Source organism: Melanostigma gelatinosum, assembly GCF_949748355.1.
Source record: "Melanostigma gelatinosum genome assembly, chromosome: 13".
NCBI classification, from domain to species: domain Eukaryota; kingdom Metazoa; phylum Chordata; class Actinopteri; order Perciformes; family Zoarcidae; genus Melanostigma; species Melanostigma gelatinosum.
Window position 1 is genome coordinate 9,243,834 of NC_136646.1, and position 25,841 is coordinate 9,269,674.

A 25,841-nucleotide genomic window follows, 5' to 3' on the forward strand; every position below is an offset into this window, starting at 1 on the left:
GGCTGGTATCAAAGCGCAGAACAATAACAACAAAAAACACCTCTGGGCAAAATGTCAAGGATGCTCCGAGAGGGAACGCAGACCGCAGAGACAGCAGCATGACTGGCAACCCCCGAGACGCAGGTTAGAAGTGGGGGCTGAGACAAACTGCTTTTTTTGTGTGTGTTTTCCCAGAGACATTATTTGGGGGTGAACCAGACGGAATGGGACAGCTTGACATGCGTGTGTTTTCCTGGGCTTCTTCGACGTGACACGGTGTGCGCCTCTTTGGCTCCGAGTGCGCCAGGACGCTGCTGCTGCTGCTTTGCGGTTCGGGTGTGAACCAGTGGATGCCGCAGCCCTTCCGAGTTGAAAAACATCTTAATAGTGAGGGTGGGGAGAGGGGGTCAAGATATAGTTTTAGTGAGGGGAAACCCCCGCCGCACCTCGTTACGCCATGGATGACTCGGGGATAATCCGGCGCCGGAGGCTGCAGGTGAGCTGGTTCGTCATCGTGATCCTGTCATTTACTCTGCTAAAAAAATGTTTTCCTATTGTTTCCAGCTGTAGGCCACACAACCAGATACCATGCCATCACGCGGAGAGTCCACATGCTTATTTATGCATTTTTACATGACACGTTACTGTGAATTTATGGCTACAAATTACAATAGAAGTCCAAGTAGAACCTATCAATATACCTGCATGCCTCAGTGTATATCATAACAATATTTCCATGTCATATATTGCAGTTGTTTTCATGATGAATTCATGATTTTCTTCACTATTTAGTTGCTTATTCGGTCTGTAAAACATCAGGTAATAGTGAAAAGTGACCAGAATTCCAGAGCCCATTTAATTTTCGGTCGATTGCTCATGAATTAAATGAGCCATCTGTTTCAGCAACAATCGCAGTAGTACAGTATAGGAGAATACAGCAATCTGCAGTCTTCATCACTAAGCAAAGCCCCAAAAACATGATGGTATCCTTGCTCTGTCTCCCCTAATGGGGGTCACACAGTGTGTCTCAGGTGGTTGATTGTATCGTAACAAAGTGGTGACCCCATCATTTTTTATAAATACAGGACATCCCATATGTTCTCGTAACAAAGCTCACTTCAGGATAATTTCTATTAGGTGGAGCGTACACACAGTCTCCTTTACCAAATGCTGGTAATAAGTCGTCACTCATGCATACAGATATGACGCGTGCAAACCTCTGCGCTCATCCATTATGAAGCAGCCTGCTTAACCACGGGTCACACCACCCCCCCCCCCCCCCCCCCCCCCCCCATCTTTGTGTGATTCAGTGTGAACTGAGCGGGGATGAGCAGCCTGCAGGCCGGGCGTATAGAGAGCAACCCGCCCCGCAAGTGTATGTTCATTTACTTTCTGTTGCTGAAAAAAGGGAGGATTGTCCAGCGAGGGCTCTCAGTTGCAGCTCCGAGCTGCTCGGTGGGAAAATTGACCCCCATTATTCTGAAGAGATAGAGATAGATAGAGAGAGAGAGAGAGAGAGAGAGAGAGAGAGAGAGAGAGAGAGAGAGAGAGAGAGAGAGAGAGAGAGAGAGAGAGAGAGAGTGTAAAGGAATCAAGGGAGGACTAGTAGTGAGGTGAGCAGCTCACTGCTCTGCCGCCGTGATGTATGACAGGAGATGCGAGGGAATTAATCATCGTCGAGTCAGACTTGCTATGAAATTGGCATTTTATAGATATAGGCAGGCCGAGCTGAATGATTTGCTGTATGTCTGTGTGTGTGTGTGTGTGTTGACGTGTGACTCTGCTTGTCCCGCTCAAAAGCCTTGTCACTCCCCTGGGTCTCATCATGCCAACCGTCTCTCTCTCCCTCTGTCTCTCTCTCTCTCTCTGACACACACACACACACACACAATCATTCTCTCAGCACCATATGGTGACCACCCCCCCCCCCCCCCCTCCCACACACCCCACCCCCGCTCCCTTGCAGTTGGGGTCAGGGGTCACACCCGTGATGCATCACTTCAACATGACTAACTTGAAAATTAGCATTTTTGTGCCTGCTGCGCGTTGCGTCACTTCATTTGGCTCGCTAGCCCACATAGTCACGCAAAGCACATTTTTTGAAATGACACTAATTTCATTAGGCTTGTCGTCTAAATGAAAAGATACACACTTTTTGTCCAAGAAGATAGGAACTATAATGATTACGCAGCTATTATGTCCTTATTTCAAAAAGAGAATCAATTCGTTTTTGGACATATTTGTGGACACCGTGTCAATAAGCTTCAGGCTACTGGATATGCTATTGACACAAATTACCCCTTGTACAACAATGTGTAAGCTAACAACTGTTAGCAATTTAAGCTGTCTGTCCCTTAAAAATGGTCAACATTTGGGAGGACCCGTGGTGCTTGTGTTCCACACGGAAAGTGGAAGCTAGTTTAGCCTAGCATGCTAGCATTAGCACAAATCCTCACATGACGTTGCTTTTTGTAACCAGTTGTGGTGACGGCTGACGACCGGAAGCTCACAGAAATCGAGTCCTGAGTGTAGTTCTGTGACCACAAAACTACACGTTACCCGCTATTTGAATTAAACCACGGAGTAACGTGCGGAGTAACGTGAGTAACGTACAGAGTAACGGAGTCCTGTTAAAAATTGTCAAATTCAAGATGGACCTAATCAACAGCTAACAACGTTAGCCCACTACATTTGACTAACTGTGTGGCAGTTGGAACTTATATGTTATGAAGTATTTTAAGTGCCCGCTCACAAAGAGTTTGGACCACACATATTACAGTACTGATATAAATACCATACCAAATATTCACACCCCCTAGAGTTCACTAATGTAGGGAGCACTGCTGCAACCAAAAAACAAACAAAAAAGTACCATTTCGATCATAAATGTACACAAGTCAAAATAAACTACTAAAATTATGTAAAAAACTATGAAAAAAGTACAAAAAAATACATTTTAATGTCAGTTAGGCTTTGACTTTTCCTCATCAGTCACTGTCATCACAAATAGAAATAAGATAAATGGCGGCACAAATATAAGCACCAGACCATCAACTTATACGTGACACTCATCAATCAGCCTCTTTCCCCTTTTCCATCTGTCAAAACCCAAATCAGTCAGACTCTGTCAGACGCTGCACATGATGGCTGGTCCTGTCACTGTGTCTTGGCAGCAGGACGGCCCTTGATTGATCCCCATTGTCCGTCTCTGGGCCCACGCCCCAACCATCTTTCTTTCCGCAGTGTGTCCACAAAATGATTGGACTGGCCGGCCCATCCTGATAGAGCTGCAGTTTGCTTTATAGGCCTGCAGCTCAGCTAATGCCTTTTATATTATGACTGGGGCTTTTTCTTTTCTTTGTTCCTTTAGTGCAGGAAAGATGACTTGAAGGACACAACAGCAAAAGGACCTTTCTTTTATAGGTTCGTCGAAAACACGGAGCAGGAGACGGCGTTCTCGTTCTCAGTTATGTTTTACTGCCTGCATCGTTTAGGCCGCTGGCTTTTTGAATGGCTGCTGAATGGATGGATGGATGGATTGACTCTCTGGTTAGCGCACGAGCTGACTCCACCTTGCAGAATGGCTGAAAAATAGCATCCCAGGTAAATCATAACATTTGAATGGTTTAACTAACTAGTTACCAAGTAAAAAAAAGAAGAAGAAATGCGGATAAGATGAATGAAATTGACAAATTTCAACATCCTTCTCATTTCTGCACACCCTGGCCTCAGGTTGAGTGTATTAACCAATGATTCATCTGTAGTGACTCAACACGAGGCAACCATAGACACATGTGCATATAGCGTGCACACACACATACACTGCGTGAGGGCTGCAGTCGACCCATTAAAGAGGTTATTTTGTTGTCAGAGAGAACACACTGACAGAAGGAGGCCATCTGCAGGTTCGTTACTAAAAAGCCCGACCTGTGTCTGTAAACACGTAATCTTAAGGCGGAATGCTTGAAAAACCTCAGCTAGACTCCCCGAGAGAAAGAAGCAAAAAAAGAAAAGAGACAGGAGCAAATATAGAGAGGAGCTGTTTGGATTTCTAATCTGTGATCGGTGGTCACCTTTGTGACGGAGCCTCCCGTCTGTTGTCAGTCACCCTTCACCAACCGCCAGACTTCATTAATGAGACTTGGGGGGGGGATCTAAACGCGGCTGCACGTCAGCCTCAGACAACGTCTGATTATTTTTTTTAAACAACGTGCTGTGACGTGGGAGACGCAGCCGAGCAACGAGAATTCTGACTAATTACATCACAGGAGGATCGAGCCACAGAGGACTCAGGCTTCAGGAGCTGAATAATAGCGAAGATGATGTGTCCATGATGATGTGTAAACGCAGAGACTGTGAGTCACTGATGCATGTTGGGAAGAGGACCAGTGTGCCGCTTTCCCGGCACAATGACCGCCGACAACGTCTAGATTGGAACTGGGAAATGAGCTCTCTCTAGCTCACCTTTTTTGCTAATTAAAAGTGGAATTGGGGATTGTGCTGGTCCATTCAGGGAGATAGTGTGTGACACTGATTGCTGAGAGTTGTAATAAAGTGAGGGTGACAGAGGAGCACTTTAATGGAATTTCTACTGGGTTAATAAAGGCCATGTCACCTGAGGATTGATTGATTGAGCTACCTGCTGCAGCACAGGGATGTAAGCTAGAGTCCAAGGGAGGACGGAAGCATCATATTCATAGTGCCGGTTTATTATTTCAGGCACCAGTGGACGGCTGCGTGCTGTTTAATGTGCCAACTGGCTCATTCTTTTTTTATTGTCTAGACATGCCTGGACATTAAATAGTCCCTCAGAGGGACATCAGACAGACAGTGAGCAGATGTTCACAGGTCTGGACTCAGATATAAGAGCTATAGCAGTTGTTTTTTTGTGACTTTAGGGCCACTTCTTGATTCTTAAAAACTTTCCACGGGGCCACTTTCCCCAAATAAATGAGGGGGAAAAAAACATGATGCACAAAGTAGAAAAAACAAGCTGGGCTGTAACGACCAAAATAAATATTCTGCTTACCCTCACCCATCCCCGCCTGACATTATGAATCCACATTTGATGTATTCGGGGTCATATTTCTTCACCGCACGCATCAGGAGCTTTTACTGGCACTGGGTTTGTCTTCCATATCACTCTTGTTTCATAAAACCGATCCATTTCACCGTCCACGATGAAAGTTAGCTCGCTAACGGTGGCAAAACACGTTGGCCTCTAACCTGATGATGTGTCGTGATGTGCGCGGTGATTCAAAACGTGACTGTCCGTTAACATTTTGCATTTTAATTTGACGTTTGAATTCTTGACATTTACGTATAATAATATCTTTGTAATTAACCAAAAATTGTAATTTTCACTTTTTCCCTCCACGGCCCACTAGATGGCGCTCTGAGGCCCGAGACTAGCTGGTTTAATGCATTTTGATTATTTATTTGCACTTCGTTGACTATTCATGCAAAACATTCTGTTATTCTACACATGATTTCAACACTTCATGAAGACGTACAACATTCTTGCCTAAATACTTTTTATACATGTTGTCGGGCCTTAGATACCACTGAGGACACTTTGTATTTTTCTGTGAATTTTGTGAGTTTTAGCGTAGCCTTAAATGCTATTACAAATGTTCCAAGCGGAACATGAATGTTTGCACCAAATATAATGGCAATGTATCCAATAGCTGTAAAGACATTTCATCCAAACCCACAAATGTCAACCTCATGGTGGCGCCAGAGAACAAAGTCAACAAAGTCACTAGATTGATGCTGTTGGCAACTCAAAGGTTTCTTTAATGCGTAACGTCTATTTAATAGTTGTTGAGCTGTGTCAATCTGTGTTGGACCGACCAACAGACCGACATGGCCATTGCTACAAAAGTACTTCCAATTAAGTGAATTGCAATAGATACCTTTATTTTTGTTGCCCACGTGTACATTTTATCATGAAAGCCACACATGAAAATGCATTTTTATTCCGTGTGACATGACGCGGTTGTGTTTACACTGGACTGCTGCTGCTCTGTAATACTCAGTCAGGGCTTCTTTGAACGGTTAACCCTCCTCATCAGTGGGAAGCCTTTGCCGAGGCCTCTTGTAAGTCATCTTCCCCTCGGCTGTGACGGCTCAGGGTCAATTAGCCTGATCAATGAAGGACAAAGCGAGGAGGGATCAATGGGTTGAATATTCAGTCGTCCTTGTAAGGAGGGATTTGTCTCTGTTAACAACCTAAAACCCTGCAGACAAGCAGTGGAATAGCAGGTGACCGGCTTATGAAGACTGTTGTTTTTCTATTTTTCTCATCGGGGGAGTGTTTTCCACTACGTTTGGTATATTTTGGTGCCTCACTACTCGGCTTTCTCCTCTGGAGGTAACAGTAGATGGATGGTGACTGACAAAGTTTAAAAAAAACACTGTGTCCTGTGTTGTAGGTTTGTCCTTGTAATACAGAGCTTTCAGACGGCAACACTTTAATACATATGTTGTGCTTCAGTGGAGATCAGTCGCAGCAGGTCCACTCACACATACATGCTCACTGACACACACACACACACACACATCTTGATCTGAAGGTTTACCTTATAATTGCATTGACTGTGGTTAGAAGGTGGTCGATGCGACGCTAACAGCACCTTAACAAGATTACCCTGCGTGTGACAGGAGAAGGTGTGAGGCGGATAATGCATTAATCGCATCTGCTGCTGTATACTGTGCGATGGCTCACAACAGAGACACTCAAAAACAGCATTTACTGTTTCTAGGACACACACACACACATCCAAGGAGCTGAGCTGGAGGCAAGAATACTCAGGCTCAAGGGTCAGGCTGTGAGCATGATTCATCTCTCTCTCTCTCTCTCTCTCTCTCTCTACTCCACCCTTGTTTACACCCTCTGCCCCCTCCCTGCCTCCATCTCTCTATCTCAGCGTGTAGGGTTTTGTAAAGAGCCAGCCTGTGCTGGCATGAGATCTGGCTCTGCTCAAACACTGTTCTCATCTCGGTGCAGTGAGTGTCTGCTGCTGCTCGATACTCTATCCATCTGGTCTCAGGAGATGGGAGGATAGAAGAGAGAGGGCGGGGTGCCCTGGCTCAAATGAATAGCCTGACTGGTTTAAACACATAGATCCAAATGCATCATGTACATACGGTCGCATTTTTAAAGTAAGTTCTAGTCTCATTTATTTCCTCGTTAGTCAGGATTACCAGCTGGGCAATTTCTTAACCCCAGGCCTCCAAAAGCCCTGGCTTCCGACCCTCCACCAAGCTAATGTTAGCTCCACAGGTTTTTATGTCGAAGAAACCTAACGTTTTAGAAACATATATCTCTTTCCGACCTCTCCAGGTAACGAGTACTACTATTACATGACGGACTAACCATGACTAGCTTGAAATACACAAAACCAGGCCGACAACGAGGAAAATCTGAATCAATGGAGCAGAGCCATTGACGGACCCTGGTCGGAGTTCGCTGATGCTGCGGTATGGTTGGCCAGTCTGCGTTTGAGGGGCGGGACTTAGAGAATTCAATTCTTCGCTCACGTAGCCCAACCCGCTTCGTTACTGTTGCTACGCCTGTCTAGCTCAATAAGGATAGATGTGGCGGCTTCACCACTCAAAACTCTTGGTGAAGTTTAAAAAAAAAATGGGTCTTTGATTTTTAAAGGTATTTTTAAAAGCAGGCATCCTATTTCAAGCTGGAGACCGTAGTTTTTGCCGGCTGAAATTACAACTGTTGCTAACAGATATTATCAGATGTAGCTAGTTAGCTATCTTACATTAATAAGGCTAACGTTAAGTTCTTGAAGTGGTTAAAAATGTCACTAGGGTTGCTGGAAAACTTCCCCAAATCTGCTAACGCTAGCATCAACACTGACAGCATCTTGTTGGGCCTCGCTACGGTTGCAAAGCTATTGGTTGGACAGTTCCTTTTCGGGGCGGGATTTAACGAACAGTTCATCGGTTTCTGGGATCTTCATCTTCATCCACCTATAAACATAAAAAGGATGGCAGGATTTTCTTTCACCAGTACTGTCACTTCACGAAGTGAGTTTACGTTTTTCTCTCTACCTGATAAGGAATTCATGGCTTCTTTCGTTTTTTTGTCAAATCCCAACATCCTATTTCAAGTATGAACATCCAAATTAAGAAGGAAAATGCCATCAAATGTTGACTTAAAAGGGAACTTTACCTTTTAAACTGAAAGGCCTGTCTGCATATGATGCAAACGGCATGTTGTACTTTATTGATCACGTGAAAGTATATATATGATTCTTTTTTGTACCTGATCTCCCTCTCTTTTTCTTTGTCTTTCTTCCAGAAGGATTTGCCCCTGCCTCGCAAGAACAGCAGGTGAGTGTTACCCTCGTTCACCCTTCCCCCTGTCTTTTCCATCCTCTCTGGGGGATGGAAGCGGGGACCATGTCCCATTGTGAGGAAAAACAATCGCATCAAGGGAAGCTGCTGAGCATGATCTGCATGTTGTGGTTTGAACGCTCTGAGGATGCTTCAGAGGTGCTTGGGGTGTGGAGTGTGTATTCCTCCTGTGAATGGAAAGGGGGGGGGGGAGTCTGCCGGAGTCTGATTAAAGCCAGCCGGGAGCTCTGGAGGCTGTCCATGGTGCTGAAAGCCATTCTGCCTCTCCCGGTCGCTCAGTTACTCGTCTTTATCTCCCCGCTTCTCTTCTCATTGCTTCGGTTATGAATCTGTTTCTATTCCGCTCTCATTTCCGCCCCTCTGCCTTGTGGCTCTGCTCTACCTAACCCTGTTTTCTAAATCCCTTCTCTCGCTCTCCTTTCTATCTCCCTCTCACACGCTCGTCTGGTTGTTTGTTTAGCAGTATATTGCCAATCAGCTTTAGCCAACCCACGGGCAACAGAACCATAGAAAATATACTACAAAACCAGACACGTAGCTGAAAAACAGTAAGAAAAACATTGCAGTTAGACAGTTAATCCCACACACAGTAAATCAAACATACAGCACAGTTAAAAAAAAGTTTAACGGCTATGAAAGAACTTCAGAGGGAGATATTGTACTGTATTTATTTGACAGCTGTAGTTTCTATTTGCAGATTGAGATTACATAATGAGTACAATTTTCTGTTGTTACATTTGGTACTTTTACTTGAAGCTTCTCTGGTCAGAATGTTTGTATCAACGATAGATCAAGAATGATGTGAAAAGGCTCGCTCGTAGTACATCAACCCACAGAGAACTGTGACCTGACTCTGTTGTCGTTGAGTCTTACGGCTCTCATCCCAGCTGCCTGTGATCTCCAGTCGCCACAGGCAGCTGTACTCTCAGAGAACAAGCTCTAAGAAATCCACCGTGCACTACACCTGCTCAGCACCACACCGCAGCCAGACCAAGTCAGCCACTTGCTGGTGGACATGTCGGAGCCACATATTCCCCTTGTGAGTGGGTGGAGACCAAAAATCCAAAACAGAGTGAATGTTGGACTTACATTTGTCAGGTGGCCAGAAACAGGACAAGAGGCAACTGTTACTTAACAAGTTTCTCATAACTTTTATAAGGCGATCAAGTGAATCAATAAGGACATTTTTAGTTTTAGTAACATCTATAATATGTTTATTCGTGAACTTTAGGCGTTGGTATATGTAGGAGGATTTTGTTTGGACAGAGCCAGCCTTGCTGTTTCCCCCCCGTGTCCAGTCTTTATGCTAAGCTAAGCTAACCAGCTGCTGGCAGTAGCTTCATATTTAGTGTACAGTCATGAGCGTGGTATCAACCTTTTCTCCTAACTCTCGACAAGAAAGTGAATAAACGTTACGTGGATGGCGTATAGATTATTATAAAGAGGGTATTAATGAGACATATAGCATGCTAACGCTTCTCTTAAGGTTTTTCTTTTATTGTAATCTCTTTGCTCCACTGATTAAGAGTGAATCTGTGTGTGCGTGTGGGTGTGTGTGTTAGTGGTCACAGCCCACTACCTCTGTCTCCACCCTGTTACCCATTTCCCGGGCCCCATCCATCTTCTCTGCGCCGCCTCCTCGTCCCAGGTCATCATGGGTAATCGCACACGAAATGAAGCAGCAGGCCCCACTCGTCTTTGTGCCCTCCTCTCCACCTCACCGTTGTCTTTCACTCTCCAACAATACTTTACATTTCTGCCATCATGCCCCCTCTCTCTCGCTCTTGAGACCGTCTCTGTCTCCCTCCGTGGGACGCTACGAGCCCGCCATCCATTATAGATGAGCTGAGTGGAGCTGGCATCGCATTCAATCTGCCTACTGCATCCATTCATGGGCGCACACAGCCATTCAAAGTATCTGAGTGTGCGCGTGGGGCACACATCGTCATCGGTTATGCTTTATTTAATGTTTGACTCCATTCAACATCTGTTTGACAGTTATGCAACAGGCCACATGACCTTGTCCCGAAGTCATGTCTTCGCCACCTCCTGCTGCATTCACTCACGGTGTCCACTAGCCTGCGGTTAAAAAGCTTTTAACTCCACGTCGGGTTCTTTCAGCGCGCAGACATCGAGAGCGCAGAAAACCTCCACGAAGAAGTCACAGAAATGACACTCTGCACCGCCTTTTGTTGTTCCTTCTCTAAAGGACAGACCCACCCTATCACCCTCCATCCCTCCCTTCCTCTCTCTCTCTCTCTCTCTCTCTCTCTCTCCCTCCCTCCCTCCCTCTCCTTCGGGTCTTGCCCACACTTGCCCACACTTGCCCAGACATCGGCGCACATCTGAAGCTTGTGGGAGCTGCAGTATGCGTTGCACCGCGATGGCATTTTCCCAGAGACCCGCTGCTTTCTGACTGCTCTTCCCTCATCGCTCGGCTGTCTCCGCTGCTCCGGCTACATAGAGTTACGCCCAGATACCCAGCGAGCAGCATGTTTCGACGCACTAGAAGGTACAACGAGAGCAGCGATGATTTGGCTCCTCTGAGCTGTGAGGTGTGGTAGCGCTGGCTTCCTGTTTATTCATCCCCCCCCCTCTCTCTCTCTCTGTGAGTCTACAGTGTCGTTGCAGTATATGTTACAAAGTGGCTCGTATTGACAGTGTGACTGAGGTCACCGTGTGCCAAACTTGGTTTCAGATGTCTGCTCTGTTCTGCTGAATGTGCATGTCAAGAGTCTTCGTGATTTTTTGTAGAATACAGAATATTGTTACCGTAACTTTTAGTATAAAGTTCCTGCAGAGGATGCAATGAGTAAATTGCAGAATCTTTTGAAGTTGCATGATGTGCGACATGCGAATTGAAAGGGAACATTCGCCATCTTTCATGTGGACGTCCAATCATTGACCAATTGTTGGCAAATGCAGTCGATTGAATCAATAAATTGCTCAGTGCGTGCAACATTGATCGAGAATGCTGAGTTCGCAGCTGCAAAATCTGTCATTCCCCCTGTGTCTATAGGGCCGTCATTTGAGGTGACAGTGTTTGAGGCAAGGAAGAACTACATGCCGCTATTTCAGCTGGGGTGGATAATCTCCGCTTCTGGGAGCGTGCTCTATTGTTTCAAAAGCAGAAACAGAACTTCCTCATTCTCATTTGCTTCTATTGCAAACTACGTTTTAAACAGCAAAAAAGAAGGCGTGGCAAAATACGAGTGCAGAGGACGCTTTGGCTGTGTCCGACATTCGGCCGTATTTATTCGAGCCGTCAGTCGCTCGCACGCAATGCACCCTGGTACATGTAGACACTGCCGATAAAGCTTTTTTTCTGGTCAATATAGCACACGTGAAGGAATTGATTGCTTCAATCGACTACGAATTGTGTGTTCAAATCAATTTAACGTTAAAGCACTTAATCCAACCTGATGTGTTGTGAGATAAGTTCATGCGATCTCTTTTTAGCCTCAGCGTGTCTCTACGAATGATAATGTCAGTCAGTCCAGCACTTTGGTCCAGACTGAAGTATCTCAACAACCTTTCAGCGTCTACACTGCGCCTTGTTTTTGGTGCTATCCAGTAAATGTTAGCAATGCAATCATGCGGAGCTAAGGTGGCGAACATGGTGAACGATATACCTGCGTGATTGTAGACTCTTGGGCTTGATGTATAGTTTGAAGATGCGTTTGAAAGAGATTCCACTTTCCTTTCAGATACTGTGGTATTCTGTTGTTGTTGTGAGGGACGACCCTCGTCTCCTGGCATTCGATCCAGTTAACAGTCAGATTTCCCGAAACTTATTAATGCTTTTCGATTTTAACACCAAAATGACAACAATGATGAAATGATGAAATGAGGCTTAGAGCCTCGAGAGTGATTTATTATATTTGGCCCTTATTATGGTTCCGTTGACCCTGATGGGAACACAACATCACGTCATTGAAAAGGCGAGTCATCACAGTGGCATTTCCTGTAGACTGGTTCACCGCCGGGCGTGGTCAATCCAATAATTGCTTGAGCCAAATATGAGTCAGAGAGAGCAAAGACTTTTAGATGGCTTTTCTCTGCAGTCTGATTCGCTGATAGCGAGAGATGTTGCAGTCGGATGATCCTGTGGGTTATTTGGGGGGGGGGGGGGGGGTTACCCGACCTTCAGGTTTCTTGTGCAAGACCTCGAATCATGAGCAGCTATAGTTGGCATTTAGATTTTTACCGTGAAACCCTGAGAGAATTTTCCTGCATGAGGGATCAATAAAATCTCACATTATCGCATTTGTTGGAATAAATCGTTTGAGCGCTATTTTACCTCTGCGATTTGAATCGATACTTTCAATCCTGCTGATGTCAACAGCCTGAAAGGTTGTGCTGACATTCGAGAGCGGCGGCGGCGGCAATAATGGATGTCGTGCTGAGCCTCTCAGAGTGACTTCATTCCCCCCCCCCCCCCGCCCCCCCCCCCCCCCACCCACACACACTGATCAGGGATTAAACCGGCTTCTATCACGGCAGAGACTCTCACTACAGCACACCTGAGCCCAGACACACGGGCAGACAGATGGAAGTAACGCAGGAAGCCTCACCCTCTCTGATTCATGCCACAAACAACCAAAGAAAAAACCTTTCTCGAAAGTCCTCGCTAAATGCCTAAAATGACTGCTGTGCAATGCGTGAAGTTCAAGACGCACTTCCCTCATAGCTGCTGGAAAGTCCCTGCCGGGGAAAAGAGAGAAGAAACGAGATGATTAAGATCATGAACGTGACGGAGGTGGAGAAAGGGAGGGAGTGCGTTCAAGCGGTGAAAGGAGGAGAGGCTGAGATAGAGCGCAGGGCCCTGGGGTGATATCTGTGTCTGCTCTTCCATTAGGGACCAGCTCACTAAGGTTACGTGAGCATGCCAGACACGCACACTGGCTTTGACTGCCTCGCTCTCACTCTTTCTCTCTTTCTTTATTTGGTTGGTTTCTCTCTTTCACTGTCTTTCAGTTTTTTTCCTGCTTTCTTTTATTCTTTCTTTCTGTATTTGAATAAACTGAACTACGCACGGCAGGCCTGTCGAAGCCGGTGCACGTGCGGTACATGCATGCAGTAAGAGTGCTATTCATTCATCAAAGAGTTTAGAGGGTTAGGGTCTCATTTTATTTTAGCCTTCCCATTATGATAATTTAACCAATTTCCGTTTAAAAGACCCTGATAATAGAGTGGAATAAATGTCCAGCCGAGGCGAGAAAATCCCATTCAATCGGCAGAAAATAAACAGGTTATACCCTGAAATAGTTTTTTATTCTTTCTTTAATAGATACTGTGGAAACACAAAAACACAAGAACAGAGGTGTAAGGAAGTGTTTGTCTGCGCTACGCTGCAAATGTTAGCACGTCCAGCGAACTAGCTTACTAGTGACCACTCTGACTTCCTCGGCAAAGGGCGCCGAATAGGTCTACCCACCCAGCAGACGGAAAAGTCCGACCCACGGCGAAATTTTAAAAAGTAGCCCTATTATGCAGGAAAATGCAGGCCTGGTAACACTGGTCCTGCTCCTTATTGGATTTGGGGGAGTTTACGTTACAACAACCCCTGCTAACGTTACCCAAGTTAGCGTTACGTTCGCCAGACGCATCCTCAGAACCTTTTGTTTGTGATGTTAAAAGTGAAACAGTTAAAAAACATGCAGTATTTAAGCTGAGCAGCAAAATGGCATTATGTTAGAATGATATGACAGTGTTTATAACAGTATTTTGTGTGGTGTGTGTGCGTGCATGTGTGTGTGTTTCCCTCGGGTGCTTCGGCTCAGGTGCACTGTGCTGCGAGGCGGTCAGCTCAGTCACCCTCGCACACATACAGCACATCGTCTCAAACACTCTTCCTCTGCAACTAAATAACTCATTACTCTTCACTTAACCAATGACGTGCAAAAAAAACCAAAGGAGGTGAGCGGGAGGCTGGGACACCTGAGTCAGACCAGAGAGTCTCTCCTTCTAAGTGCTGCAGCTTTTCCCCCGGAGGGGCCCTGTGCTCGATACACACACAACGCTGATGGTAGGAGATGTGCTACATCTCCCATTAGCTTCCAGTGAAGGGCCCTGTCGTTCCTCTCCTCTTAGAGAGATGAGACTCTCATTCAGTTTGATCCTCCTTCTCCACGGTCTGCCTCTCAGGGCCTCTCTTACAGGAAAACACTTTTGAGGACACGGGCTTCTACAGCAGCAGTGCTTGATAGATATCGCTGCTGTCAGCCGCTGTGTAAGCCCCCAGACTGAGGTCTGTCGGGTGGTGATGTGATGGAGCAGAGTGAGGACAGTGTCGCCTCTTCTGTCCTGTTACTGCTGCTCACTGACAATGGCCGACACAATTGTTGGATTTACTCACTTAAAGAGGCCCAAACGGGCTAATAGGAATCAATGGAGTGGTCTCGTGTGACGTCACAGTTTAGCTGTCGGCCATGTTGGAGTACACACAAAGCCACTGGCATGCACGGCTGAGTCGCATAACCTATCGGTGGTGAACTTTTGTGCTGTCTTTCGTTGTGGCAGCAGAGCTGATAGAGACAAGAAATCATTCTTTCGTTTGCCAGCGGTCATTACACATCAAGGAAATGACACGAAGGAGCTATCCAAGCGACGTCGCGAGAAATGGCTGTCACGCATCTCTCGAGATATAAAGGAATGGAATTTGGCGTACACTAGAGTATGTGCGGATCACTTTATAAGTGGTCAGTGATTTTATTTGCAAATTCGTTTGTGAACAGTATTTAATAAAGGAAATATAAATTAAACTTGGACATGAGAAGGTTACCGAAGCTTCATCGGCCCGTGACAGCAGTCGGTACCAGAGACGTGTCGAGCGTGTACAACAGGCGAAACACAGAGATGCAGCCTCAGCATTGCTTGATATGAGTTTAACGTCGGATCATATATATATATATGTATATATATATGTATATATATATATATATATGTGGGGGGGGATGAAGTTAGGAGTTAGTTGAAAGTGAATTCCTACACACACGCACACAATGACATGCACGTACAATGTAAACAAACACACGTGTCTGTTTGCGCTGAGTAAACATTGAATATTGCTAAATATCGGACCAGATCTGTATATATTTACCCTCCCACTGACGAGATGAGAATTCTTGACGACCGTTGCTTTGACGTCTCGGACCCATCCACTGACAAACTGATTATAAGCGTAGAGCCCTTTGTAGCACTCCAACTCGTCTTTTGTGTAAGGACTGGGGGTGTTCACGAGATACGTGTAGATGTTGGCGTAGTTTACCGATGGAAGATAAGTAGGATCGGCACTGAAACGATCTGCACTCATCGTATAGGGATCCAAGTTACCAATAACCTTCAATTTGGCCAGGTAGCGAACCTTTGATGCACTATCCAGTGATTCAAAGTATGGTATTTTCGCCGCACTTCCTTGTTTACGCGCCACCATGTAGGATCTGTATGTACTCCAACATGGCCGACCGACCTCGTAACTAAGGAGATCGTGACGTCGGTGAGACCACTCCATACATATACTGTCTATGAGAGACATATTTATATCAGGGCTCGACAGTGAGGGATGACATGTTGACATTGGCAGCCATTTTTGAAAAATTGACAACCAATTCTCGGCCTTTGGTGGCCATCAGTGACACGACTTTTTTAACATGTAAAAAAAGTCCTTCAAGCAGAACAGGGAGAGGAAGAGAACGCATCAACAAGCACCCAGCGACTTGCTGGATTCATTCATAAGGGATCTGTGAAGAACATGACAACAGCTGCACTCCTGGGATTCTGTAGACTAGAAACTGAGGGTGGACACGTGAACTGAAAGCTCAGATAAAACACAAACAATCATTTTGTTTGGTTACCGTAGTAAAGTTGTGTTCTTTTATGTCACATCTGACGTTTAATTGCGTAGAATCTTAATTACTCAAAATATAAAGTGAAAATGCCAGCGTGGCGACCCCTTTTTAAAGTTAGTGTTAAGCCCTGTATATATCTATATATCTGTATATCTCTAAAATATATTTTATATTTATACAAAATCTATATGACAAATCAATTGAGGTGGGCTGACCTTTAAGCAGCAAGGCGCTCAGCTTTTTCCATTTTTAGTTTGAAAAATATTTAATGTGGGTAAATTATTAACAACATTACGTTAATCTTTTTCACAATTTTCCTTGTGGTCATTTTAGGGAAGAGTATTATTTTGGTTATTGAGTGTCAAACCCGACCACGAGTTTCTTTAGCTGATGTCGGGTGATTTGTTTGACTTTATTGTGTCACCGTTACAGAATCGCGTGTCCGCCCTCTTCTTCTGCCGCTCCCTCTCTCTCTCCCTCCACCACTGCGAACTTCAGTGACTTCTTTAATTAGCAGCATTCATTTTCCTCCTCCTCTGATTTCTCTGCGGCCTGGCTGTTATCAGAAGCCTCCCTGCCGCGCGCTGCATAGCAACAAGCCGTCACGTGACCGCGGCTCCCTGCCTCTCCCGTCCCCTCCAGGGTCGTAGACGCCAACTACAATTTCCTCGGGTTTTTCGTTCCCCCGGGAATAAAGTGCTCCGCTCTTTCCGTGCTGTTATAAAACTCCACCACAGAGATGCATACAGAACAATAAAACGATAAAGTGCTGAACATGCGATGCTTGTTTGGTTTCTGCGTCCCTTTCATCTCTTCCGTCAACATCTCCGTGATTTAAGCTCGCCATTACTTCTACCTCCCATTCGTTCGCCCTCTCACGCTGCGGAGGTAAACACACCCGTCTTCCCCGACCCCTCATCGGCACTTTCTGTCCTCCCTCTCCGCCTCCGCCTCTCTCTCGCTTTCTTTTCTTTGAAGTGCTCACTTATCCGTCTGCTGTGTTTCCCTCCGCCTCCTCTTACGCCTCAGCTCTACTTTCTGTTTGACTTTCCACACCCCGGCTATTTGCGCGGTTTTGATATGAATGGGCGGTTGGGTTTGATCCCCCCCCCCCCCCCCCACCGCTGTTAGGCAGAGGGAGGAGTGTGAACATGTCTGAGGATTGAAGGCTCCTGTTTGTCTGGCTTTGTGAGAGCCATACTTTACCCTTTCTCCCTGTGTCATCTGCTCCCACTGAACAATATTCCAATATTCCCCCGTGTGCTCTGTTTACACCCTCTGTTGTGTTTGTGCAGTGTGAATATACAAATGTGTGTGTGTGTGTGTGTGTAATGGTGGGAGAAACTGGGTCATGTTTACCTTGCGTCTGTGTGGGTGATGAGCACCGCTGACAGCGCCTTCAACCTGCATCTCTAATCTTTTGTTTTTCCTTTTTTATTTCTCTCTCTCTCTCCGGAATTTGCTCTCACCCCACAAAAATGTACCGTACTTTTCGGACTATAAGCCGCTACTTTTTACCCCACGCTTTGAGGCGTCGGTTTATAGTCCGGTGCGCTTTATATACGGATTTTTCCGTAGCTTTTCTCCGCCACAACAACAACCGCAACTTCCGGTTCCGGTCTAACACAACATTTACTAGCTCCCGACACAGAACAGTTGCTACCAGCAACCCCTCTGCTACCAGCTGTTACTGACAGGGTCGCTACAATATGGATGAAGTACCTTTGACCTACCTCTCACTAGGACTGTTAACAAAAAAGGTTGAACGGCAAGATGCTTTTAACAGTACATGTCCGACTCGCTAGCTTCTAAGCTAATTTTAACATTACGACCAATGGGGAAATGCTAACCGCGATTAGCATTATCGAATATATAATACATCTTTGTACATCTTTTCATGCAGACATACTTGCATTACAGACTAAGGACACCCTCTATCTCCTCCCTCGACCTCCACACAAGCGTGCTGCGTCCTTTCCCCTCCCCTCTCCTGATCTTGAATGACCATCGAGCGGGAAACAGGCCCCGGGTGTCGCGCTGAAAATTTGGACTCCGTGTGTGTCGAGCAAATACGCAGCCAGTTTAGCGCACACACGTTTCCAGGAGGGAAGATTCAAGGCCAAGCGCTGGGTGTGTTTCTGTGTTTACAGCCAGCCCCCATTGATTTCCTGCAGCGCTTGAGAATCCATTAACCAGGAATAGTCCTGCCCCTCGGTTCGACTCTCTCTCCGTCTTTCTGCCCCACCGAGGCCACAGGTATCGCTGGGATCAGCTGTTGCAGCGACTGTGTTACAGTGAGATCATTGTGGGCTCCAGACAGAAAGGTTAAAGAACAACGCCGGGATTTAATTGATCCAGTTTGGAAAAGTGTGAAATGGCACAACAGCGGAACCTGCCCGTTAAAATCCAACCTATTGGCATACGCGATCAATATCAATCAGGCCAGTTAAAGATGGGATCGATCAGGGCATCCTGTGTGCGGTTAGAATAATGAAAACCGATAGATGAGATGGCGCTGGCTCTGTTTTGTGAACTTATTGTCATTTTGTTAGATGGGAGCGACCGAGAAAGGCCGGCTTAATTGGCTGCTGGTATGACTCCAACAGCCAATTTCACCATATTTGTTTGCTCAGTGCACGATGAAGCTTGGCTGGTGCTGCACACGTGTTGATCTTACTTAGGGATCCGGCACCTCGCACCACTCGACACCGAAGGGGAAACCGGCGAGGCCGAGTTAGAGACCGTGTTAAAAGTACAGAGCTTTACAGATTTGTGTCAAGAGATTTGTTTTTGTTGTTGTTGTTGTTGTTCTTCAGACCAACTTTATTGTCATGTGGACTTCTGACTGCACACACAGTCACTGAGCTATTATGGCCTCTTTGGGGGGGGTTGATTTGTTGTTCCTCGTCACATGACATGCGGTGCAGCGTTCCTAAAGTTGGACTGCAGATGGTGGCTTTGTGTGAAAATGCTTGATTTCTTAGATCCCCTGATTGGCTTCGTGCTGTCCAGTAAGTAACAATGAACAAAGCCAACGGTGTACATCCATTTTATTTTCTGCAATAGTTCATTGTGTCATTAAAGTAACACAGCGAGTTTTCTGTGTCTTCTGAAGGCCTTGTGGGATCAGTCGAAGTAGAAAAGGTATTTGTATAAGGAAGTGCATCCTCTGCCTCTCAGTGTCCCACACAGTGTCTCCGGCTCTCTGTGCCCCCCACCCCCACCTCAGTCAACTTTTGCCTCTACACTGCAAGTGTCAGTGAAAGTGCAAGTGTGTGTGTGAGTGTGTGTGTGTGTGTGTGTGTGTGTGTGTGTGTGTGTGTGTGTGTGTGTGTGTGTGTGTAGCGGTTAATGCGTCCTGCTCACCACGGCTGAAAGAGACGAGAGAGAGAAAGAGAGGGGGGGGTCGAAGACGAAGTGGTGCTGTTTGCATTCCATTTGTTCTCTCCTTTTTGTTCCCATCTGTTTTATTTCCGTTGGTGTGCCCCCCCCCCCCCCCCGCCCTCACTATCTTGGAACCCAAAGCGCATTATGCCGCACGTATTTTGAAAAGCCTTCGCATTAAATTGCACCTGCGTTCTGAGGGAATAAAAAGGGGAGCGCACACAAAAAAAGCACAATAATACAAAAAGCTTCCTCCACTCACTGCATAATGGTGTGTGAGTCGGTATGAATGTGTGTGGAGTCCACAGGCAGATCTGAGGTGACTCAGTGTTGTACTGACTGCTATTAAGTGTCCCAAACATAATTAATTGAGGCCATTTAAAAAAAAAAACATCCTCATCCTCATCCTCATGTCTTTTCTCCCTCGCTTGTCGCCACTATTCTCTGTTAACTTCGCCTCCCCCCCCTCTCATTTCTTATCTGGGCCGAGCGGAGGCAGACAGGGATGGATGACAGAGGAAATTAAATTCTCCTTGTCGCCGTTGTGCTCCACGCAACGAGGCGCCGTGCTCCTCTCCGTGATTGCAGCGTCCTCCCATCTTTACATGCGTCTCTCTCTCTCTCTCTCTCTCTCTCTCTCTCTCTCTCTCTCTCTTTCCTTCACAGTTGCCGGACAAGCAACAGGAAAAGTCTGATCCTGACCACCACCTCTCCCACGCTGCCTCGCCCACACTCCCCTCTCCCCCTCCCCGGACACCTCGGTACATATGGAGGAACAGGTCGCGCCTCAGCTGTGACCTTCTCTTCTTCATTGATTGATGGAGGACAGGGCAACTTTTTTCATCACTTGGATTCCACTGTATCTATTAAAGAAAGAATAAAAACTATTTTAGGATATAACCTGTTTATTTTATGCCGATTAAATGGGATTTTCCTGCCTCGGCTGGACAGCTACATTTATTCCACTCTATTATCAGGGTCTTTTAAAGGGAAATTGGTGAAATTATCATAATCCCATTACGTAAAGAAATTTTGTATAAAATACTTATTTATTCAGAAGATGGATACAAAATACAGAATCCGCCGACCAACACCTCTAAAGCTCACTAATTGAAGTGTTATATCTTCTTTATTTATTTGGTATCTTTGCACCTCAGTTTTTGTACGCTGACTTTTCCATCTTTGTGCTAAGCTAAGCTAACCGGCTGCTGGCTGTAGTTTCATATTTTGCGTACATGAGAGCGGTATCAAACGTCTCACCCAACTGTCGGCAAGAGAGTGAATTTGCAAATGTCCCAAAATGTAAAACTATTCCTCTAAATAACTGAGTTTGGTTTGATATAAAACAAGTAGTCGATAACAAGAAGCCCCATGCAGATAGATCGACATCTTTGTTAATCCATCAGAAGTCACTTTGACTGGTCAGGACCTGACTCACACGTTGGGTGCCACCGCACACTCTGATCCCTAAATCCGATACAGACGAAAGGTTTGTGTAGATTACACCTCGTCCTTATTCTGCTCCCTTAAATTAGTCGGCCTGATACATGCATCTATGAAAAAGCCCTCAATCATATCTCTCCGTCCAGCAACAAAGCATTCATCAGGCTAAAAATCAATGATAGGCCTTTATGATTTGGAAAAATAAATCAAAATCAATTTCACAGCCTTTTACCCCCGAAAAGGCGACCCAATGTTAGTCACGCTGTCGTATTGAGCCACAGAATCAGAGGCACTTCACAGGAACGCTGAGGACAGCGTGGTAAGATGCTTTAAAGGGTGCTTTCCTGCGGCCATCTGGTCACAGAATAACTTGACTCTTTGTGACATCTCCTTTTACCACGTGCATTCTCTCCCCCATTGCGTCTCATCCTGTGTGCATGTCTTGTCGTCCCAACAGGAAGCAGCCCCCTGGACAGCCCGCGAAACTTCTCCCCCAGCAACCCGGCGCACTTCTCCTTCGCCCCCTCCAGAAGGTCGCTGCATATGTTGATTCCAATGTCCAATTGTGTTTGAGTCGAAATGGTGTGAGAGGGACAGAAAGGGGGGGGGGGGGGTGTCAGGAGGGAGAACGAGTGAGCGTCAGAGGAGAGAGGAGGTGGGGGATCTGTTGCGGTGCGAGGTCACGCGCATTCCCGGGGAGCGGCTCCCGCTGCACTCGCGGTTCTGGCGGTGTAACGGGCTGACTCATGTATGACGGGGCCAAACCATTATCGTCACAGTGTTTGTTCAAGCTGCTCTGGTGACACATGGTCGGTGTGTGTAGACGGGTGGCCGTGAATCTGTTTGTATGAATGTGTTTTTACCGGAGTTTATAATAGAACAAAACAATGCCTCCGTGCACAAAGCCAGGTCCATAAAGAAATGTTGTTTTGTTCCCAGTTTAGAGTGGAGGAACTTGACTGGCCTACACAGAGCCCTGACCTCAGCCCCATCCAACACCTTTGGGTTGAGCTGTCACAAGCCTGGTCTCATGTAGGCGACCCTCGCTAATGCTCTTGTGGCTTTTTCCGGAGCCGTTAAAGCATAAAGAAGCCAAAGTGACTGCAGTAGAGCAAAAATAAGGTGTTCTTTAGACAGAGATGTATGTGAAGAGGCCCAATTTAGACCGCTCTCTCTCTCTCTTTCTCTCTCTCAGACAGTGTTGGGAGTGTAAATCCTCTGTCCTCATTTATCAGATCCGTCTGCGTGCCTGTCACTGTGCGACCGAGGCACACAGAAGCAAAATGAATGGGTCTTCTCACTGAGAAAGGCCCCTGGGACAAACTGCATGTGAAGTCATTGGTCGAATGAATACAATTTTTTCAGTGCAGCTGAAATTGAGATGACTTCTCATAATATGGGGGGAAAAAAAGTGATCAGGGTTATGTCTACAGTCAGTATATAATTAATTCATGAATTCACAGGTGCTAACAATAATATTTGTAGACAGTTAACACAAGACAGCCGAGCTAATGTGTGTCTGGGTTTCATGACTAAGTGTACGCGCCGGGTTTTTAACTGACGTTACATTTGTGTTCTCTGCAGAGATGGACGACGATGGTCTTTAGCGTCGCTGCCTTCTTCTGGATATGGCACCAACACTCCCAGCTCAACGGTAAGTAACCTCACCCCCGTCCCGTCATATAAAAAAGTGATTCCCAACTAGGGGTACCTCCATGTCTGAAAAGTGAAGCCGAAGCGGAAGTGCCTTAAACTTACATTCTTTCTAATGGCCAGCAGGGGGCGACTGGTTGTATAGAAGTCTATGAGAAAATGACTCTACTTCTCTCTTGATTTATTCCCTCAGTAAACATTGTAAACATGAGTTTATGTCTCAATCTCTAGTTTCAAGTCTTCTTCAATACAGCATGATGTTCATTAAGTAAATGATGGTCCATTTAGAGTCAAATAGATTCGACCAACAACTAAACCCAATTAGCCTGGCCTCAACAGAGAAATATAAATGTGTATTTGTTTGAAAAATACATATATTAGGCTGATCTTTATCACATTTGCAATCAGCTGCCTATTAATTAATCTAAGTCAGTTGAGATGACATGGAAACTAGAAAAGCAGTTTTACGTCAGATATAAAAGGTTGGGATCCACGGGGATAAATCACTGTGGGGGGGGTGATGAGTGCCAAGCCGGTGGGATAAGACGGAGAAACCGGCATGAGATGGAGCACATTCTGCTCCAATTTGAACACAGCCAGACACTATAATGAGAAGTAAACGGATATTGTATTGAATTAATACTTGACTTGTATAAATGAGACTGGGTTGTGGTGCACAGTGCTAGCGTCAGCTCTGTCTGCTCCTCAGTTCCCCGATCCATTAAAAGATATAATCCCAAACATTTCCACACAAAAGATTCCGTCACTGAATGATATCGTGGTTTCATGAATTGCGTTCTTGCCAACAGTTATATGAGGACATTGACACCGCTCTCACGTTCGTACCATCAATAGGAATCTACTGCCAGCAACCTGTTAGCTTAGCTTAGCACAAAGACTGGAAATGGGGGGAAACAGCTAGCCTGGAACGTAACTCCCCATAAACTCCCCGCTTACCGAGACAATGGTTCAGAGGAATGGATGGGTGGAGCGACCTCAACGCAATCAGTAGGACATGCATGAAAAACCCGAAGGGAAATTGAGCAATTTCATCCACCCTGTCACATCTGTCACCTGTGACTGATCGGGGATCGATCTTTCGGTTAGCAAAGTAAGTGGACGAGGTCCAGGTCTCATGCCTCTGATGAAGGCAAATGTCGGGGCGAGACGAAGGTTAGTCTGTGAGACAGATTGATTGTCTGACCCAAGGCTCATTGGACACCTTCATTCACTTTTAAAATCTCAGTTTGTCTTCGCCGGTGTCCACAAGGTCTGCAAATATTGTAACAATGTATCTATTAGTAGGCAGAATCTCCACCCTCACTAATAGTCCCTTTCCTTGTCCTCATCTGCCAACCTCTCCCTCTGCTTCCTCTGCTTCCCCTCCTCTCCCCGCCCTTGTCTGCTTCCTCTTCCTCCTCCACCCCTTTGCTCCTGCCTGCCCTCCTCTTCCTCTTCCTCTTCCCCCGCGCTCCAGTCCTCCAGCTCCTCTCAGGAGCGGCTGCACCAGCTGCCCTTCCAGCCCACTATGGATGAGCTCCACTTCTTATCCAAGCACTTTGGCAGCACCGAGAGCATCACGGATGATGATGGGGGCCACTGCTCTCCCCACATGCGCCCGCGCTCCCGTAGCCTCAGGTCAGCACCACCACCACCACCACCCATGAGATTAAAAGAGTGACAAGAGCTGCCCAAAAGCACTATCCTCTTTTTTAAAAGGACTCTCTATAAGCAGATTTACAGGGGTTGCCCCTCCTTGATCTCGTTGTTGCTTTTATATAACCTCCTGAATGTTCCTGGTTTAAAGCTAACATGTCGTGAAATGAACCAATGAATAGAGAACGTTAGTGCTGTGTGTATATCAAGACAAGGTCACAACTAACTTAATGCCACAGCCTTCTTGGTTTGGTATGACCAGCAACTTATGGGAGCTAATGTTAGCCAATGTTAGCAATGTTAGCAATGTTAGCAATGTTACAAAGCAGCTGGATGGATTTAAAAAAAGAAATAACACATTCCTCTTCAAAACAAAAATTTTGAATTTATCATTAAAACCAGTAGCTTATGTGGGCTAATGCAAGCTAATGTTAGCAAACTATAAATTATATAGATGTTGCACTATAACGGACATTCTGCTGCCTTTTGTTGTACCTCTGTTACACTGAGTGTTAGCTTTAGCATTATCAGTTCAGCAAGTAGTAAACAGTTCAATTATCTCACTTAAAGCGAGCCTAAGTTACAATTCCAGAGGGGAAAAAGTCAGCTAACATGAGCTACAATAAGCTACCCTGTACCAAACCAGGAAGGCTGCAGCAGAAAAAGCCAGTGAATTGAACTGAGCATTTGAATCCCTTTGTCTTCCATTTTTAAGAGGGTAAATGTGGTATTTTTACTTATAGTCTCACTTTAATGTTGAACTTGTCCAGACATACATGAACTACTAACTGCTTTGTCTTTTTATTGGATCATTTTGAGTGCTAATCTAATCTTAAGCACGGTTCAGATGTGTTCCTTATTACAGAAAACGCATCATAACCATTTTTCTTTTTAGAAGCCAAATGTTTTGAACTATATTCCATGTTTTCCTCCCCAGCCCAGGGCGCTCCTCCTCCTGCTATGATAATGAGATAGTCATGATGAACCATGTGTACAAAGACCGCTTTCCGAAGGTGAGACGTACACACACACACAAATCTGCTTTGTGATAAACATCATATTCCATAAAAATATACAAAACAGTGAGCAAATCCATAAGCCGACTGAGCATTAAACCAATTTTTCAAGCCACAATAACGTTCTAATCCTATTTAGTCAGAGCTCATATTTTCGTGAAATAAAAAGGGGGTATCATTTATGATTTAGCATGTTCAGAGATCCGTGTATAACAAATGCACAGTCAACACAAAATAATGAAATAAAATAAAAACAGGAGCCATGGAGGTCGTTAAACCATAGCAAACAAGATTATGTGGCGCTGCCAAGTCGCGATACGTTTACCCTGTCAGAGAGAACATTTCGTTTAGTGCACTTAGAAATGCTGCCACAGCCGTGAGCAGTTAAACAAAAGAGACTTTCTCTTGTGCCTCGTTTTTCTTCCTTTCACACTCTCGGCTGGCTGAGGTCGGTATCAAAAGGAAGCGGGCTGACAGCTTCCAC

The 25,841-nt window shown here is 45.6% G+C and overlaps 1 protein-coding gene across 1 annotated transcript in view; it reads left to right on the top strand.

The window, feature by feature from the left end:
- Nucleotides 1-436: 436 nt before the first annotated feature.
- Nucleotides 437-25,841, top strand: part of LOC306786971 (microtubule-associated serine/threonine-protein kinase 1-like) — a gene marked incomplete at its 5' end in the record, with an annotated part of 39,378 nt that continues 13,973 nt past the window's right edge. The window contains 7 exons of the mRNA XM_079281930.1: nt 437-475; nt 8,300-8,331; nt 20,256-20,350; nt 21,490-21,565; nt 22,617-22,686; nt 24,163-24,323; nt 25,279-25,354. Coding sequence (XP_079138056.1) covers nt 437-475; nt 8,300-8,331; nt 20,256-20,350; nt 21,490-21,565; nt 22,617-22,686; nt 24,163-24,323; nt 25,279-25,354 — 549 coding nt within the window. The remainder of the gene's footprint in view (nt 476-8,299; nt 8,332-20,255; nt 20,351-21,489; nt 21,566-22,616; nt 22,687-24,162; nt 24,324-25,278; nt 25,355-25,841) is intronic.